The 17,303-nt window shown below is 69.1% G+C and overlaps 5 protein-coding genes across 5 annotated transcripts in view; 2 read left to right on the top strand and 3 right to left on the bottom strand.

Moving 5' to 3' along the window:
* Positions 1–3,110, bottom strand: part of CHLNCDRAFT_54482 (hypothetical protein) — a gene marked incomplete at both ends in the record, with an annotated part of 4,186 nt that extends 1,076 nt beyond the window's left edge. Inside the window, 9 exons of the mRNA XM_005844474.1 lie at positions 143–319; positions 656–820; positions 1,017–1,086; positions 1,268–1,396; positions 1,581–1,735; positions 2,084–2,254; positions 2,447–2,548; positions 2,695–2,881; positions 3,016–3,110. Of these exons, the coding sequence (XP_005844536.1) occupies positions 143–319; positions 656–820; positions 1,017–1,086; positions 1,268–1,396; positions 1,581–1,735; positions 2,084–2,254; positions 2,447–2,548; positions 2,695–2,881; positions 3,016–3,110 (1,251 nt within the window). The remainder of the gene's footprint in view (positions 1–142; positions 320–655; positions 821–1,016; positions 1,087–1,267; positions 1,397–1,580; positions 1,736–2,083; positions 2,255–2,446; positions 2,549–2,694; positions 2,882–3,015) is intronic.
* A 427-nt stretch (positions 3,111–3,537) lies between these two features.
* CHLNCDRAFT_58882 (hypothetical protein) lies at positions 3,538–5,907 on the top strand (the record flags this gene model as incomplete). The annotated part of the gene is made up of 6 exons (XM_005844575.1): positions 3,538–4,047; positions 4,252–4,401; positions 4,642–4,799; positions 4,994–5,320; positions 5,495–5,599; positions 5,785–5,907. Exons 1-6 carry the CDS (start codon positions 3,573–3,575, stop codon positions 5,905–5,907), a joined length of 1,338 nt encoding a protein of 445 aa, XP_005844637.1. The 5' UTR covers positions 3,538–3,572.
* A 416-nt stretch (positions 5,908–6,323) lies between these two features.
* Positions 6,324–7,662, bottom strand: CHLNCDRAFT_138954 (hypothetical protein; the record flags this gene model as incomplete). The annotated part of the gene is made up of 4 exons (XM_005844473.1): positions 6,324–6,686; positions 6,902–6,981; positions 7,127–7,319; positions 7,597–7,662. The coding sequence occupies 4 exons, from the start codon at positions 7,660–7,662 to the stop codon at positions 6,324–6,326; spliced, it is 702 nt and encodes a 233-aa protein (XP_005844535.1).
* A 265-nt stretch (positions 7,663–7,927) lies between these two features.
* On the top strand, positions 7,928–14,406 carry CHLNCDRAFT_54480 (hypothetical protein; the record flags this gene model as incomplete). Its single annotated transcript, XM_005844574.1, has 13 exons — positions 7,928–8,191; positions 8,320–8,745; positions 8,950–9,389; positions 9,656–10,664; positions 10,887–11,187; positions 11,724–11,992; positions 12,031–12,149; positions 12,411–12,575; positions 12,680–12,883; positions 13,017–13,123; positions 13,294–13,383; positions 13,531–13,625; positions 13,771–14,406. The coding sequence occupies 13 exons, from the start codon at positions 7,928–7,930 to the stop codon at positions 14,404–14,406; spliced, it is 4,125 nt and encodes a 1,374-aa protein (XP_005844636.1).
* Positions 14,407–14,779: 373 nt separating this feature from the next.
* Positions 14,780–17,303, bottom strand: part of CHLNCDRAFT_58881 (hypothetical protein) — a gene marked incomplete at its 5' end in the record, with an annotated part of 6,038 nt that continues 3,514 nt past the window's right edge. Inside the window, 7 exons of the mRNA XM_005844472.1 lie at positions 14,780–15,129; positions 15,313–15,411; positions 15,627–15,775; positions 16,041–16,140; positions 16,336–16,518; positions 16,710–16,852; positions 17,130–17,271. Of these exons, the coding sequence (XP_005844534.1) occupies positions 15,022–15,129; positions 15,313–15,411; positions 15,627–15,775; positions 16,041–16,140; positions 16,336–16,518; positions 16,710–16,852; positions 17,130–17,271 (924 nt within the window). The 3' untranslated portion in view covers positions 14,780–15,021. The remainder of the gene's footprint in view (positions 15,130–15,312; positions 15,412–15,626; positions 15,776–16,040; positions 16,141–16,335; positions 16,519–16,709; positions 16,853–17,129; positions 17,272–17,303) is intronic.

The following is a 17,303-nucleotide window of genomic DNA, read 5'->3' as shown; positions in this document are numbered from 1 at the left end:
CAGCGGGCGGGCGGGCAGGCATGGCTCGCTCGGGGTTCCCTCGCACACAGAGCGGTGCGGCGGTTTGAACGGGTGCGCAATGCCCAACGCGTACAAGCCAGCGGGCATGGCATGCACTNTGCGGCATGGCTGCTCAGCCCACCTCGGCCACCCGCGCCGCCTCCCTGCGCTGCGCCTCCTCGTACGCCGCCTGCCGCTGCTCCGCCCGCTTCTCCTCCCCCTCCCGCCGCTCCTCCTCCTCCGCCTGCCGCTGCGCCTCCCGCAGCCGCCGCCGCTCCTCGTTTTTCTTCTGCTGCGTCTCAAACTCCTCGCGGCGCCTCTGCAGGGCAGCGGCATGAACGGTGGCGCCAGCAGCAGCAGCAGTAGCTACTCGACAAGGCAGACCAGCACCGACCCTGCCTGCCAGGCTGCGGCCACCATGCTGCCAGCTCCAGCTGGCACCCGCTACAGCTGTTGCTGCAGGTACTGCCACAGCTACAGCTGCTACAGCTGGTACCTGCTGAGCGCCAGCTGGCAGCTGCTGTCTGCTGTATCCCACCCATCTCCACACAGCCATGCCCCTGTGCTGCAAGCCTCAGCTGGCGCCACCTCGCTGCAGCCAGCGCGCCTCGCCCAGCCACCTACCGCACCACGATGCCCAGCCACCCCAGCCCACCTGCAGGATGGCGCTATTGGCCTCTTGCGCCGCAGCGATGCGTGCCTGCGCCTGGCGCTGCGCTTCGGCGTTGGCCGCCGCCCGCTCCTCGGCCGCCAGCTGCTTGGCCTTCTCCCGCTCCGCGTCCCGCTTCTGCATCTCCGCCTTGCGCTTCTCTACCGCGTCCTGCGCGGCATGGGGCGGTGTCGGCGTTGTTGCTGTTGTTGGCGGTGGTGGCAATAGGAGACATGCTGGGCTGGCGCGATCGCTCCCCTCCACCCCCCTCCCCTCCTCGTTGCTGGCACACTCTTCGTAATGAGCCAGCCCCATCCCACCCAGCCCCATCCCACCCGGCCCAGCCCAGCCCCAGCCCTCATGCCACCTGCTGCTCCCGCAGGATGCGCTCGGTCTCCAGCCGCGCCTGCTCCGCCTTCTGCATTCGCTCCTGCTCCCTGCATGCCGCAGGCGTAGGATCGGCAAGCGCTGGGCCAGAGCTCAACCTACAGTGCAGGCCGCCTTCTGCTCCCTGCCGTGTGCAGCCACTCCAGTGGGCAGGCAGACAGCAGAGTGTAGACCCCAGCAGCCAGGCGGATCAGCTTGCCAGCTGTACAGCCCCCGCCTCAGCAGGCGCACCGCATGTAGGCCTCTTGCCGCCGCTTCTTCTCCTCCTCCTGCTCCCGTCGCCGCAGCTCCATCTCACGTTCATACCGCTCCGCCTCCTGAGCCTGCATGCGGTTGGGCAGGGGCGCTGCTGCTTGGCTCCTGGCGCCAGAGGGCAGCGGGGTGGATGCCAGTCCGGGGCTCTTTCATGTGCCTGAGTCGTGGCACTGCCTAGCGCCGGCCACAGTGCCTGCTCGCCTCCCCTGCTCCTCCACACCCCGTTTCACCCTCCACCACACACACAGACGTGCACCCCTCCCTCCTCTCCACACCACACTGCACACACACGCAGGGGCCCCCGCCTGCCTTGATCTCCTTCTGCCGCGCCTCGTCCTCCAGCTTGCGCTGGATCTCGCGCTCGTGCTGCTGGCGCCGCCACTCCTCGTCAGCAGCCTGCTTGGCGGCGCGCTGCTCGTCAGCCTTGCGCTCCTGCTCCCGCACCTGCGGGCAGCCGGTGCGGGCGCAGCCTGGAGGTCACGCCAGGCGCCTCCCCCGCCACGCTACCCGTCACCCAAACCCCTCTGGAGAACCCTTCCGCCGCCATGCCAGCAGTGCCACTCCCAGTCTGCCGTCTGCACACCACCTGCGCCTCCCCCAGGCCCCTACACCAGCCCTCCATGGGAGTCCCCTTCCTCACAGCCCCGCCACGCCAGCCAGCCAGAAAGCAGATTTCCTTGTACGCTGTATCCATGCTGTTACCCAGAGCCCAGCCCACCTCCGCAGGCCCCTTCTCCAACCCGGCCCCTCCCCGGTCCCGCCGTGCCAGTCAGCCAGCCCCGCCCAGCCCACCTTTGCCTCCGCCCGCTCCTGCATCTCCTTGCGCACCATCTCGTACGCAATCAGCTGCGCCAGCTCCCGCTCCTGTCGCCGCCGCATCACCTCCAGCCGCCGAGCCTCCTTCTCAACCAGGTCCTCGGCCCCAGCCACCGCGGCGGAGGCGGCGGGCTTGCCGGAGGCCGCCTGCAGGCGGCGCGGCAGACGGGACTCGGCAGAATTGAATTGTGCAGAGGTGCGGCGAGGCCAGCATGGGTGGGATACGGCATTGCTGCAGCAGCTGCCGGTTCTGTGCAGCGCCAGGTGAGCGAGGCAGGTGCACTGCACGGGTGCTTAGCGTCGGCACTGGGCGGGACCCTCCCCCGCGGCGGCGCGTACCGCTCTGCTGCCCGCGCGCGCGACCTCCTCCAGGCGCCGCCGCTCCTCGATCAGCGCCTTGAGCCGGTCCTGGCGCAGCGCCTCCTCGTGCTCAAACGCCAGCTGCGCCACAAACGCCAGCGGCAAGGCATGGCCAGGGACACATATTCATCATGGAGAGGTGTCCACCAGTATTAGAGGAGGACCAGGCCTCGCATGCATACTGCTAAGCGCATGCAGCCCCGCGCCGCGGCCCCGCCCCGCCGCACCTGCGCCAGCTCGGGGCTGCGCTCGGAGCGCAGGAAGTGGTCGAGCGGGCGGTGCAGCAGGCAGGCCGGGTCGATGCCCAGCCGCAGGCACGCCTCCACCGAGCGAGGGCTGGTGGGCATGCAGGCGGCGGCGGTGCACCCAGGCTCCACCGAGCGGTCGGCCACATCCAGGACGGTGAACTTGGCCCTGTGGCAAGCGGGCAGGGGGGCGGGGCAGGAAGGAGTGCAGGACTAGGCAAGCTGGGCCGCGAGTGAGGCCAACTTCATCTGAAAATGCGGCCTGCTGTGCCTTCAAGGGTGTCTGCACATGTGGAGGTGCACCTGGCCCCGCTGGCAGCCGCATCCCGCATGCGCTCCAGCTCAGCCAGCCAGGTGTAGAGCGGGCGGCGGCTGGTCTCGGGCGTGGGCGCGCCCATGGCCGATGGCGCAGCGGAGTGCGGCCCTGCACAGGAACTCGGAAGCGTGCATTCGGACGTAATCTGGGCCCAGCAAGCACGGGCAGGCTCCATTCCTGCGACGCATTTGTCACATGGCCCGCTCCCACTCACGGAAGTCTGTCATTCTCGCTATGTCGCTCCGCTGCCGGCTGTTAGTTTCGTGACTGCTGCCCGGAAGGAGCCCCTCGGCAGGTGCAGGTGGGAGCGGTCAACCGCAAATCGTGTGCGCTGTCGCAGCCGCCACGGCTGCGTGTGTCGGGGTACCAGGGAGCCTTCAGCCCGAATTTCGTTATCCAAGGGAGAATGCAGCGCTTCAAAGATGAAGCCAGCTAGGATCGAGGTGGCCCACAGCTTGGATGACGGCAGCCCAAACCGCCCAATTGACCCAATCATCGACGTGGTTAGCGATCCAGTAGTTGCGAAAGCAGCCCGCAAGGGGCTATGTGGGCGCTACTACAAATGACCAGTCTGGGTCTGCGGCCCCAGCCTTTCACATCGTCGCAGCGGGGCCCGGCATCCCCCATCGGGATCTCCAGGCTCCAATGTGCTCGCCCCAAGCGCCTGGCGTTGGCCCGCGCCAGCGCTGCCAAGGAGGCCGAGCCCCTGCCCTCTGCCAGCACGGCCAAGGAGGCCGTGGAGCGGGGCCTGGCGGCCTTCGAGGCCGGAGACCCGGCGGCAGCCCTGCAACTCTTCCTCCGCGCGCAGCAGCTGCAGCCCGACGGCGACGAGGCGCGCGCCGCGGCATACAACGCCGCCTGCGCCCACACGCGCCTGCGCCAGTGGCAGCCCGCCGTCGACACCATCAAGCGCGCGGTCAACGAGTACGATTTGAAGTTGACCGTGGCGCTGAACGACCCAGACCTGGAGGCGCTGCGCGAGCGGCGCGAGTGGCTGGAGGCGCTCTCTGACATGCGCGGTGGGTGCCCCGGTTTATTCTCCTGCCTTGCAGTCTCTTCTCTTGCAGTCTCTTCTCCACTCTATGAGCACCTCTGCGACACGCTGCGGTACCCTGCAGAGCAGCGCCGCCTGCTGTTGGCACTCCCTCAGCAAGCACCTTCATCAGCAAGCACATAGCCTCCTCCCCTCCTGCCGCCGCTGTTCCCGCGCTCCCTGCCTGCAGGCGGCATCAACGAGCAGCAGTATGTGCGGCTGCGAAGCGAGGCCAAGGCCCCCTTCCGCCTCACCCGCATCATCTTCCTGGGAGGGCTGGCCGTGGGGGCCGCCCTGGGCCTCTTCATCATCACCAGCCGCCTGGTGGCGGCGCTGCAGGGTGGGTGGCGGCAGCATGGCACAGCGTGGGGGTGGGGCGGGGTGGGCATCGGTAGCTGGCAGCGGTGGCCCGCTCTTGCGGCATCATGCCGCACCTGTCAAGTCCCCTCAATAGCTGGCTGGAGCCAGGGACCTTGCTTCATCACGCCTGCCTGCCTGCCTGCCCTTCTCTCGCTGGCACGCCCCGCCGGCCGCCGCCCCGCCCTCCCACGCCGCCCGCCACCGCCGTGCCGGCCCGCAGGCGGCGAGGGCGCGCCCGACCTGCAGGAGACCGCGCAGAACTTTGGCATCAACGCGGCGGCGCTGGGCGTGCTGGGCTTCTTTGTGTACCGCGACCTTTCCTCCCAAAACAAGGACCAGCAGGTCATTCTGCGGGAGGAGGCGCTGGGCAGGCTGCAGGTGCGGCTGTGCGCGCAAGGGGACCGTGCCGGCCGTGCGTGCGCTGCCGCTCCTGCCGCTGACACTGCTCGGATGAGCAGCGCTGCCCGGGCTCCCCCACACCTTGGCCTGTCGGCCCATGCGGGCCGGCGGCCTGGCCTGGCACCGCCCCTTGCCTCCCACCACCCACCCCACCTCTCCTTCTGCCGAAACAGGTGTCGCTGGGCGGCGAGCGGGTGCTCCCTCTGGCCGCCTTCCGCGGCACCACACGCCCCGTCATCATCGCCGGCACCCGCACGCAGCTCAGCCGGGCGCTGGCGGGGGCCGAGCCGTTCCAGGAGGCGCTGCGGGAGCGGGGGGTGTCTGTGGTGCCCGTGCAGCTGGCAGGGGAGGATGCCGGGGAGAAGCTGCGCCAGCTCAAGGCCGAGTTTGCCGGCGGCGGCGGCAGCTCGAGTAAGGGCTTTGGCAGCAGCGGCGGCGGCGGCGGCGACAAGGCGGCGGCGGCGGCGGCCCCCGCGGCGGCAGCGGGGCTCACAAGCAAGGTGCGCCTGCTGCTGCTGAGGCTTGCCTCGCCGGCCCCTGCCATGTGCAGGTGGCCGGGTAGCGGCTGTTGGCCCAAACTGGCCGCCACCACCACCACTCCCCGCTTCCCCGCCACCCAGCCCTGCCGCTGCACATGCTTCTGCCTGGGGGCATCGCCTCCTCCGCCTTTGCAGGACCGCAAGTGGCAGCTCAAAGCGTTTGATGAGAGCGAGTGGCAGCAGTGGCTGGCGGAGCAGAAGCAGGCGGCGGGCATCACGGCGGAAACAGTCTACGTGCAGGTGGGGCTGGCTGGCTGGCTGGCTGGCTGGCTGGCTGGCTGGCCTGGCAGGCTCCCCGTCTGCCTGGCCGGCTGCGGGCGGCTCCCCCTGCTGCCACCAGTGCCTCCTTGCCAGCCCTGGGTTGTGGCCCACCCACCCCTGCCACCACCCCTGCCCCCCCACCACGCCTGCCTGCCTGCCCACAGGTCCAGCTGGATGGTACCGTGCGCGCCAGCGGCGCGGGTATCCCGCCCTGGGCCCAGTTTGTGGACGATCTGCCCGAGCTGTCCTCGGTGCGCACCAAGTTCACAGACGGCATCGGGCGGTGATACTTGCTGGGGGGAATATTCGTGACATGCGGGCTGGGCGGGCTGCGTGCTGCCCAAGGCCGCCTCCCCGCCAGGCCCTTGCCTGTACTTTGCTTCCTCTCGTTGCGATTGATGCTGCTGCCAACCCTGCGCTGCCTCAGGCTTCCCTCTTGACCTGCTGTCCCTTGCGTCATTGACTCTGTGCTACTTGTTTGGTTGGTTTACATGTGCACGGCGTGCGTGCGCGCCGCTGCTTTTTCATTCATTGAGAGACTGTGTCTGATGTGAGCAAAACTGGTGAACGAGGTGGAAAGAATGTGCAAGTTATACGGGCAGGGATGGGACGTTGTGAACAGTGAGAGGCAGGAGAGGCGCATAGCAAAGGAAGGGGGCAGGCAGGAACAGGTGAGGAGGTCTAGGCTTCAGACATGCTGCCCTCAGAAGCCGTACCGCAGATCCGCCTGCCCGACCGCCGCCAGCAGCGCCGAGTCTGCATACCCCGGCGCCTGCTGCCCGCCGTACTGCTGCCCCGGCTGCCGCGCGCCGCCCGGCCCCGCGTACTGCTGCACTGCGGAGGGCCCCGCGCCGCCGCCGCCGCCCGCGCCGGGCAGCGCCATGTAGCCGCCGCCGTCGCCGCCGGGCCGCGGCCGCCGCGGGCCGCGCGCCTCCCGCTCCGGCATGATGTTTTCGTTGGCCTGGTTGGCTACTATGTTGAGGTTGCGATGCTCCCGCGGCTTGGCCGCCTCCAGCGTCTCTGGGTCGGGCGGCGGCGCCAGCTGCCGCGTGTGCTTGAACCGGCACTGCGGGCAGGCGGGCGCGGCATGCGGCTGGGGTCAGCATCAGGTGGCGTCCTGAGTAGAAAGCGCTGTTACAAACAAGAAACAAACAGGCAGGCAGCAGGCGAGCAGAACAGGAGCAGGCAAGGGCAGGCGGGCAGGCATGGCGCAGGGCAAGCAGGCAAGGGCAGAGGGCAGGCAGGCAGGCGAGCAGACCAGCAAGTGGGCGGGTGTCTCACCGCGGGCCCGTAGATGCAGAACCCCAGCTTGTACATGTTGCACTCCTTGATCGCCTCCAGGGTGTGCTTGTAGGGGCAGTCTGCGGGCAGGGAGGGGCAGCCGTGGGGGCCAGGAGTGCGGGGCAGTCAGCGAAGGGTCAGCTGCGACAAACCATGGTTGGGGCACACGGCACATGGTGAGGGCCACGGCGCACGTCTCTGCCGCAGGCGGTACCGCCAGCTCACCCGGCTCCTTGCATACGCCAAACTTGAGCAGGCTGCGGCAGACGGGCATGCGCTCCGGGTCGAACTGGTGCAGGAAACCGCACGTGTCGCCCTTCATGCACAGCCCACGCAGCCAGTAGGTGCACACGGTCTGGCGGTAGTTGCGAGGCTTGGGCTCCGCGTTGCCCCGCCCGCCCATGCCATCGTCGGCTGCCTGCGGGGAGAGGCAAAGGGGTGAGCAAGGGGATGGATGCGTCAGATTGAGCAAGGGCGAGGGAAGTGGCAGGAAGAAGGAGGACAGGGCGGTCTTTGGTAAAGTGTCGCGCAGCCGCCAACGCCGCCGACCGCCGGCGGTGGGCGCCGCGGATCTTCGGCGCCGCCTCGGCTGCCCCTGGCGCCCCTTCTGCTACTTAGGACCGCGACAGGGCACCCCAAATCTCAGGCAGCAGACGGCGCTGGCAGACTTGCATTCACGCCGACCGCCAGCGCACCTGGTAGCCCCTCTGCGCCGGCTGAGACTCCAGGCCGCGCTCAAAGTCGAACGTGAAGTCGTCCATCGCTCAATCCCGCCCCTGATTCCACAGGCCGGCACAGTAGCTGCTAGAAGACCCGGCTGGACGCGCTCCCAGTACCGCTGATGGTGGATCAGGCCTTGCAGGAGTGTAAAGTAGCGTCAGGGGCCGTGATCGTGCATTACACGGCCCGCAAACTTTCCACTCCGCCAATTCTTCCAGACGGCGGGTCCATTCGGCCTGCAGAGCGCTGCAAACCACTCACGGATAGCTCCGCGGTCATCACAGAATCGCCAGGCAGCCTGACAGCATGAAGAGGCGAAAATGGGACGTGGCGGCGCCTGAAGCACCGCCGCCAGCTGCTCAGGCGGCGCCAGCCATGCTGATGGGCACCAGGGTGGCGGGGCTCGCGCCGCGCGCCTATGGCGCCGTGGCCGCCGCGCCCATCGGTCCTCCTGGAGCCCAGCCTGCGCAGCCTGCCCACCCCAGGGCAGGGGTTGGCGGCGCGATGGACCCGGAGATGCTGAAAAAGATTCAGGCCAGCGCGGCGGCGGTGGCGGCGCGCCTCAACCAGGTGTGGCCTTGCAAGAGCACCTGCGGAGTGAGAAGTGACAGGAGCAGGGCTCCCTGCTGACCGCCTCTGGCCTGCGGAGGACAGACCAGTGAGCACGTCTGGCAAGCCTGCCTGGTCTGCTGCTGCAGGATGCCGCTGCTTCGGGGGTGATGCCGCAGCCTGCAGCGGCGCCGCCGTCCTTTGCGCTGCCGCAGCAGGACGCGGCGGCCATCGCGGCGGCGCAGGCCGCGCTACTGCAGCAGCAGCAGCAGGCGGCCGCCGCCGCCGCCACGCAGGCCGCGCTGCAGCAGCAGCTGCGGGAGCAGCTGGCGGCGCAGGCGGCCGCCGCGCAGGCTGTGGCCAGCATCAAAGCGGAGGTGACCTTCAACCATGCGGCGCCCCGCACCCGCCACCACCTCACCCGGCGCAGCACCCAGCAGGAGCTGGAGGCCAAGTGGCGGGTGGTGGTGGTGGTCAGGGGGCGCTACCACGCACCCGGCCAGCACCCCTCCAGCGACCGAGAAGACGACCGTCCCCTCTTCCTGCGCGTCACCCCCAGCAACAACCTGCCCATGGTGCGCCGCCGCGGCAGGACCGTTCCGCTGCCCTGCTGGGCCCGCCCGCGCCGACTTCCCTCCTCCAGCTTGGCCGCACGCTTGTGGCCATGTTTACGGGTCCGTCGTACCGCAGTACCGCAGGCAGGCAGCGCTGCTGCATTGGCTGCTGCCTGCGCTGCCTGCCTGCCCCGCTCCACGCCATCTCCTTGCACCCCGCCGCAGGACCCCAAGTGGCGGCAGCACGCCTGCGACATGGCTGCCGCTGACATCGCAGCCATGATTGCCAACCGGCCGCGCCCCATGCCGCAGCCTGCGGGCCCCGGCGGCGCGCCGCCGCCCGTGCCCGCTGCCACGCCCGCGCCCGCCGCCGCGCAGCCCGCCGCCGCGGCTCCCGCGCCGCCTGCGCCGCCTGCGGGCGCCTACCCCCAGTCCGGCCCCGGCTGGCTGTGCCTGTACCCGCGCTGCGAGGGGGCGGCGCCCGAGTTTGACGCCGCAGGCAGGCTGCGCGGCCCCAACGGCAGCTACCTGCAGCACATCCAGAGCGCCACGGGGGTGGCGGCCAGCGTGGCGGGGCGCGGGTCGGGCGTGCAGCCGGAGGGCCCCTTCCCGCTGCACCTGCACCTGGCCAGCCAGGATGCCGCCAAGCTGGAGGAGGGGCGCAGGTGGGGGCTGGCGGCGGCCGCGCTGTCCTTACTCCCGCTCCCGCTGCCATTGCTGCTCCCGCTGCCTCTGCTGCTCCTGCTGCTCCTGCGCTTCCTGCGCCTCCTGCTCTTTCCTGCTCTTGTGTCTGTGCCAGGTTGGCTGTCGTGGCCTCTCAAGTCTGCTCCATTTCCTGACACGCCTCGCTCCCAGCCCTGGGTCGATTTCCTCCCGGCACCTTCCTCTCACTGCTGCCTGCCCTCGGCCGGGGATGCTCCCTCTGCCGCAGGCTGGCTGCCAACCTGATTGACACTGTGAGGGAGGATTTCAAGGCGGCCTACCCCTCGGCGCCTGCCCCTCCCCCGCCTGGGCAGTACAGCCCGCCGCCACCGCCGGCCCCAGCCCCAGCCGCAGCCGGGACGCCCTGGCAGGCAGCCGCGGCGGCGCCTGTGCAGCCTGCGCAGCCTGCGGCAGGCGCCCAGCCTGGCGCGTACTACCCGCCAGCAGGGCAGGCAAGCCCGCTGCAGCAGCAGCAGGGGCAGACGTATGGCGGGCCGACGCCGCACGCCATGCCGCCGCAGTATGCTGGGCAGCAGGCGCCGGCAGCGCAGCCGCCGGCGCCTGCACAGGCGTCGTCATGTGCTCAGGCGGGGGCCTACCCTCCCCCTCCGCAGCAGCAGCAGCAGCAGCCGGCGTCTGCCTATGCTGGGGCCTACCCGCCGCCCCTGCAGCAGCAGCAGCCGGCGTCTGCCTATGCTGGGGCTTACCCGCCGCCCCCGCAGCAGCAGCAGCAGCAGCAGCAGCCGGGCGTTTCTGCCTCTTACCCTGCCCAGCAGCAGCAGCAGCCGAGCGCGCCTGGCGGGTACCCTCCACCACCTCAGCAGCAGTACGGTCATCCTGCGGCTCTGCCGCCGCCTGGTGCCTACCCGCCGCCGCCTGGCGCTTACCCGCCTGAGCCGCCACCCCGGCAGCAGCAGCAGCAGCCGGCCGGGCAGCCAGCCTACTACCCACCCGCTCACCCAGGCGGCTATGCCGGCGGCGGCGGCGCTGCGACGCTCGAGCCGCAGCAGCAGCAGCCACCCGCACAGCCAGGGTACTCTGCCCGGGGGCCGTATGCTGGCTACGGGCGGGGTGGCGGCCCCCCTGGAGGCCCCCCAACCGGCCAGCAGCACCACCACCAGCCCCAGCAGCAGGCGCCCCCGCAGCAGCAGCAGCAGCATGCGGAGCCCGAGCAGCCGCAGCCGCCAGCCAAGCGGCGGTTTACAGAGGCCAAGGCCGACCAGGGCTCCAACCAGCAGGTTGCTACCTGTGCAGCACCTGGCCAGCAGTGGTCCTGCCAGCATCGGTGCTGTTCCAGCATTGGCGCCTGCCCATGTGCCCTGTGGTTGCAGCATGCCGTGCTGGATCGACCCTTCCCTGCCTGCGCTTGCCCTCTGCGTGCCCACGCCAACTAACATATACTGACACGGCAGGCCTGGCATGCCCCCCGTTGCTTGTCCTCCTGCTGTGCTCCGCCGCAGGGCCACTCCAATCCTTACGATCAATACCAGGCGGCTCGCTCCGCTGAGCCCCAGCAACAGCAGCAGCAGCAGCAGCAGCAGCAGCAGCAGCAGCAGCAGCAGCAGCAGCAGCGCCAGGAGCAGCATGGGCCGAGCCACTACCAGCAGCAGTACGGCCAGCAGGCGGCGGCCTCGCCGCAGCTGCCGCGCGGCGCCGCCATCTCGCCGCCGCAGCAGGCCTGGCCGGCAGGGGCCATGGGGCCTCCGCCGCCCCGCATGGCAATGGGGCCTCCACCCCCTCGCCCGCCCCAGCAGCAACAAGGTAGCGCCCCCCGCCTGCTGCTCCCGCTAACACCCTTGGAACACTACTGTGTTGCTGCTGTGTGCGGACGTGCCTGTGTTGCTGCTGTGTGCGGACGTGCCTGGAGGCGGCATGCTGCATTAGCATGCGCCCATTCAGGCCATGGCGGCCTAGCTGTGTTCCGCCACCTCTGCTCGCCAACCGCTGGGCACTCAGCCCAGCCCCGCCTGCTGCCTTGTCTGTCGCTTGCGCTTTCTCACCTAGACTGACGAAAACTGACACCTCCTGACCGCCCCCTGCCTCCATCTGTGCCCCACACATTGCCGCAACCCGCATGCAGGCGCGGTGCTGCCAGGCATGGAAGCCTATGCAGAATTTTAGAAGCAGAGCTGCGGGACGGGTGGCCACCGCCGCTCTCCTGCTGGCACCTGCTGAGTCCTGTCCCTTGCAGAGTTGATGGTGGTGCCATGCGTGCCCCAGGTTCGCCTGGGCCATACCCTGTTGCGCCCATTTCCGAATTTCAGTCACTGCCAACTGCCATTTGTAACGCATGCCAGAAGCTGGATGGGGAGCTGAGGGAGTCGACTGTTGCGACAGAAGCAACGTTCGGGTGACGAGCGCAGTCAGCGTGATGAGATGCCGGCAGCGGCCAGCGCTGGCGCTTCTGTCGCGTGGGCAGCCCTGTCGCACCTTCAACGAGCACACTGCCATGCACCGTAAACTTTGTGTCACTGTATTGGCAGGCATGAATCAATACCTTGGCCAAGGCGCGCAACCGGCGGCGGCCACCCTGACGCCGCTGTCGCATCCGCCGCTACAACAGCATGTACTGCTGCTTTCTCAATTCTTCGTCTGCTGCGGCAGCGCTACTGGCGGTGGCATTCTCAGGTAGAATTGGCTCGGTTGGGAGCTCAGGGTGTAGCGGGCATGGAGAGCATACGGGTGGCGCCCGCTGCAGCTGTGCTGGCGACAAGCTTCGACCGGTGAGAGCAGCGGGACGTTGCATTGCTGCTGGACTCCTGCGGCATACGCGCCGCCAGTGTGGCCACACCTCGCCAGTGTCCCGCATCCACGCTCCCAGAGCTCCCATTCCTGGCGTGTGTGTGTGTGATGACGCGTTCACGATCGCTTCTCACGCCGCCGCTGCCAGCCAGCCACCGCCCACCGCTGCTGCTGTTGCCCTTAGAATGCCGCTGCCGACATGCGGCTCCTGCTGCTGTTTCTGTCGTTCCGCTTCCCTGCAGGTACTTTGCCGCCAAGCAGGTCACCAGCGACGTGTTTGGCACCACCCTGGGCATGCTGGTCTACCTCAGCCTCATCCCCTCACTGGCCGCCCTGCACCGCCCAGACCTGGCGGCCGCCGCCGTGGCCTGCGCCGTCCTCTGCCAGTGGCCGCTGGCGCTCAGCAGGTGGGGCTCTTTTCCAGTGGATTCTGGCTGTGCATCGTTTCGCTCGTGGCTGGGTTCTGCGGCTGCCAGCGTCAACACCGAACGTTGAAGTTGTTGCGCTGCAGGCTGGCGCCCCGCTCCCGCCGGTTCTACATCCAGCACCGCGACTACCTGCTGGTCCTGCACTCCATCTTCCACTACGGCATGGGCGGCCAGTTTGCCAGCCACGTGCGGCTGAGCAGCCGGCTGGGGCGCACCTCCACCGCCGGCTTCCTGGCCAGCTTCCTGCTGTCCTCCACCGTGCCGTGGCAGGGCGTGGATTCCCTGATGTGAGTGGCATACGAGTGCGTGAGGCATGCAGCCAGCAAGCAGCCGCACGTGTGCGTGGTGGGCACCTGGCCTCTCCCTTGAGGCGCCGCATGCGGCATGACGTCTAGTCCGCATGCTTTCCATTTCGTGCAGGTACCGCATGCGGTACCATCGCTTTGTCCTGGTCAAGCCCCTCATCCTCCTGTCCGTCCTCCCGCTGGAGTGGCGGCTGTGCCAGCTGACGTGCGCCGCTAGGCCAGGTGTGTGGCTGCGCTTTTTTTGCACTGCAGGACACCTGCTTCACTGCCATGCCTCCGCCTCCTCTGCTGCCTGCTTGTTGTTCTGCTCCCTGCCTGCCGCATGTTGCCGTGCCCTCCCCCCCCCCCCCCCCCCCGCCTCTCACGCATCCAAGTTACCTGCCGCCCTGCAGACCAAGCACACACCTTTGGCATGGCGGCAGATGCAGTCGGCATGCTGCTGGCGCCGTTCCGGCCGCTGGGCTCAGTGTCCGGCCTAGAGAGTGAGTGCTCATGCTCTTTGCACTTTTGGCTGCCTCTGTTGCTGCCAACACAGCTAAGGCAGAAGGCAGCGTAGAGGCGTGCTGTTGTGTGTGTGCGTTGTTTCCCAGGCAGGTCGTGACAGCGATTTCCCCTCCCGCCTATTGCAGGCTCCAGCCTGAGCTGCTTCAAGGTGCAAGCCTTCCTGCTGCTGATGCTGAGCTGGGCGGTGCCGTCCCTGGTGCTGCGCCGCCTGGAGCGACATGTGAGTGGCAGGGTGGCGCTGCGGGGCTGCCGGAAGCGGAAACGGCGCCCCTTCTGCTTCACACCCTATCCTTGCCGACATCTCTGACTGCCACCTGTCTGTCCCTGCTATGTGTAAGTGGTGTTTGGTTCCCTCCTTCATGCAGACGTTTGCCAAGTTTGTCGCCCAGCAGGCGCAGCTGCAGCCTCCTTCGCCCGAGGGGCAGGCTGTTGGTGCGGGACTGGCGGCAGCCACCCCAGCGGCGGCGCACGAACCGGCGCTGTGCAGCGCGGAGCAGCCCAGTTTTCCAGCCGCAGCCGCTGCGCGGGCAGCCGCCGCAGCTGCCGCAGCAGCGGGGGCAGCGAAGCGGCAGCCAGAGGCGCTTTCTCGCCCGCCAGCAGTGCTGTTCGCCGCCGTGCTGCTTCCCGCAACTGTGCTGCTGCCAGCCATGACGCTCTGCGTCTCTGGCGCTGGCGCGGCTGTGTCTGTGGCAGCCGCCACGGCAGCTGTGGGGCTGGCGATTGTGGCAGCAGCTCCATTTTCCTGCGGCCCGCTGCAGCATCTGCAGCTGCTGTGCAGCAGCAGCACCTCCGGCCAGGTTGGGCGGCTGAGGCACCTGTGGGGTAGCTGGCTGCAGCAGGAGGTGGGGCCGGAGTGCTGGGAGGACGATGCAGAGGGAGGAGGCAGCGGCATCCTGGGCCTCATGGGTTGGCCCGCCTGGGCCCTCCCGGTCATGCTGGCAGCGCTGTGCTGGCACACCATCGACGCTCTGCTCTGGGAGCGGGCTGCTGCAGCCGCCTAGGGCTGCCGCGCAGGCCGCACATCAACGGGGGGCACCTCAACACTTGATTACATTTGTAATCAATGACACTCGATTAATAACATCAAACAAACCTACGTTTTTTCTCACTTGCTTGATCCACAAACATTGGCACCCACATGTACCCGCCTTTTTTTCAATGATCTCGGCCGCATGCTGCTCCCGACAAGCCAGAGATTGCTTGCTTGCCCCCAAACATATCATATGATATCTGCCCCTCTCTTTTGAACAAACTCTGCCGCATCTGCTCTATGCCTGCTCTAATAGCAGCGTCGCAGCTTGCTTCGCTACACTGTGTGATGTGCAATTTCCATAATGAAGTGAGCAGGAGAGGTCGAGCCAAGAGCTTGGAAACAGTCGGGGAGCAGCAGCAGGCTGCAACAATACCAGGGGCCGCCGCATCGCAGCATGGGTGCATGCGGCAGCACACAGCGCGGCTCAGACAATTGTCTGGCGGCGCGCCAGCGAGGAGGCAGCGCGGCTGCGGCGCAGCGTGACGGGAAGCTGTTACTCGTAAAAGATACAGGCAGGCACGGGGGGAGGGAGCACGCGGGCGCCGCTCCAGCCCCGCCCCGGCCTCTGGCGCCATGCGGCGCCTCAGGCGGTGCCGACCTCCATGGCAGACATGTCTGCGGTGGCCGCCTTGGCCTCCTCCAGCTTCAGCGTCTTCTGCACCACCTCAAACGCCTCGATCTTGTCGCCCGCCTGCAGGCACAGCCGGGGCCATGGCGGGCACGCGGCAGGCTCAACATTTCACCACAGCAGGGGCAGCACAGCACAGAGCAGGCGCAGCGTAAAGCACAGCGCAGCCGAGCACAGCGAACCCGACCCACTCCCGGCGACCACCCAGCCACCCAGCCACCGCCGAGCGGGCCAGCCAGGGCCCACCTCCCAGTCCTTGAATCCTTCCACTGCCAGCCCGCACTCAGTGCCGGCGGACACCTCGCGGACGTCGTCCTTCACGCGGCGCAGAGAGAACAGCTTGCCCTGCAGCGGCGGCGGCGAGGCCAAGGGATGGGCGTTGGAGCAGGGCGGCCAAGACGGCGAGGGGCGGCGCGAGAAAGCTCGGCCGAGCGCCAGCCGGGATTGGCAGCGACGCACTCAGAAGCTGGCACCGCGCGCTGCGCAGCCGGCCGCCGCGGCACAGGCAGCGCTGGCCGGGCCGCCCGGCGACCCGCCGAGCGGGCGCGGCAGCCGCGCACCTCTGCCACCACCTTCCTGCCGCGCTTGACGACAGCCACGGCGCCGCGCCGCAAGGTGCCATCTGTCACCAGGCAGCCCGCCACCTTGCGGTTGCCCGACCCAAACACCGCCTTCACCTCGGCGGTACCGATGGCCAGCCGCTCCTCGACTGCAGCAGGGGGTGTGGGAGGGGCAAGGCAGGTGTGTGCGTGGGGGGGGGCGCTGGTGAGCGGGGGGGTGCATCACACAGGGCCGGTCGCAGCCTCCAGGCTCCGAGAGCCCGCGCAGCCCACCAGCCTGCAGCCACGCCTCGACCCCACACCACCGCAGCCCCCCGCACCCCCGCAGCCCCCGCACCACCGCAGCACCCCACCACCGCAGCACCCCGCAGCCCCCCCCACCCCCGCAGGCCCCGCAGGCCCCCCAGGGCGCACCCGACTTGAGGCGCCCCTCCATGGCCGCCCGCACGTCGTCGATGAGGTCGTAGATGATGGAGTAGGAGCGCAGCTCCACGCCCACGCGCTTGGCCGCAGCCTGCACGCGGCACAGGCACGGGTGAACAGGCGCAGGTGAAAAGGCGGCGGCACAGGGACAGGCACAGGTGTCTTCAGATACAGGCGGCGGCAGGCGCAGGCGGGGCGGTGAGCGGGGACCTGGCGGGGAGGCTGAGGGGGCCTGCGTGCGGCGCAGGTCTGTCTGGGCGCCTCTGTACCGCTGCCACCCACCCACCTGTACCGCGTCGGTCACCGCCACGTTGAACCCCAGCACCATGCCTCCAGAGGCGGCGGCCAGGTCGATGTCTGAGGTGGTGATCTCGCCGGGGGCGGCCATGAGGTACCGCAGCAGTACCGCGTCCTGCGGCAGCGCGCCCAGCGCAGAGCGTACCGCCTCCACCGACCCAGACGCGTCCGCCTGCGGTGCGGGGCAGGCGGCCAGGCGGCGCGTGGTGGTGGGTTTGGTGTGCATACTTGGCTGGCTGGCGGGGCAGGGCGGGACAGCCAGGGCGCGGGCCGGCAGCAGGGGCAGTAGGGGCGCGCTTTGCGGCGCGGCGCCGCGATCAGCGCCACGACCAGCGCCACCTCAGCGCCACCTCAGCGCCCCACCTTGAGGATGAGGCTCAGCCGCTGCTGCACTTGCTGGTCGCCGTCCTCGTCTATGGAGGCCAGGGAGGAGAGGGTGACGCGGTTGCCGCCGCCGCTCATCTCCGCCAGCCGCTCCAGCCGCCGCGCCGCCTCGATCGCCTCGGCTGCAGCCGGGGTGGCGGGGGGCGTGTTGTGTGGGAGGGCGTGTTGGTGGGGGTGTGGAGCGCGGCCGGGCGCGGTAGAGAGGCGGCGGCGGCCAAGCGGCAGGCCCGCGGCAGGGGACAAAGCGGTAGGCATACACTCGGAGCACCGCCGAGGCCGCGGCGGCCACCCCGCCCGCAAGCACCTGCCGCGGCTGCCCCATCCCGCCAACCGCAGGAGCAGCGCCCGCGGTTGCATCCCCGCAGCCACAGCAGCAGCAGCAGCGCAGCAGCTGCTCACCCGCGCCGCGCGCCTCAGCCTCGGTCTCAAACACTGTGAATTCGTCGCCCGCCTGCGGTACGCTGTTCAGGCCCAGCATCTGTACCGCCAGGCTGGGCCCCGCCTCGCTGGCATCCCCAGCCATGTTGCGCATCGACTTGACCTGCGGGGGTGGCGGGGCGGGGCGGGGCGGGG

The sequence above is a fragment of the Chlorella variabilis genome (genome assembly GCF_000147415.1).
Source record: "Chlorella variabilis unplaced genomic scaffold CHLNCscaffold_22, whole genome shotgun sequence".
Taxonomy (NCBI): Eukaryota; Viridiplantae; Chlorophyta; class Trebouxiophyceae; order Chlorellales; family Chlorellaceae; genus Chlorella; species Chlorella variabilis.
Note: the sequence above shows the minus strand (reverse complement) of the source record. Positions and strands in the feature narration are given on the sequence as shown.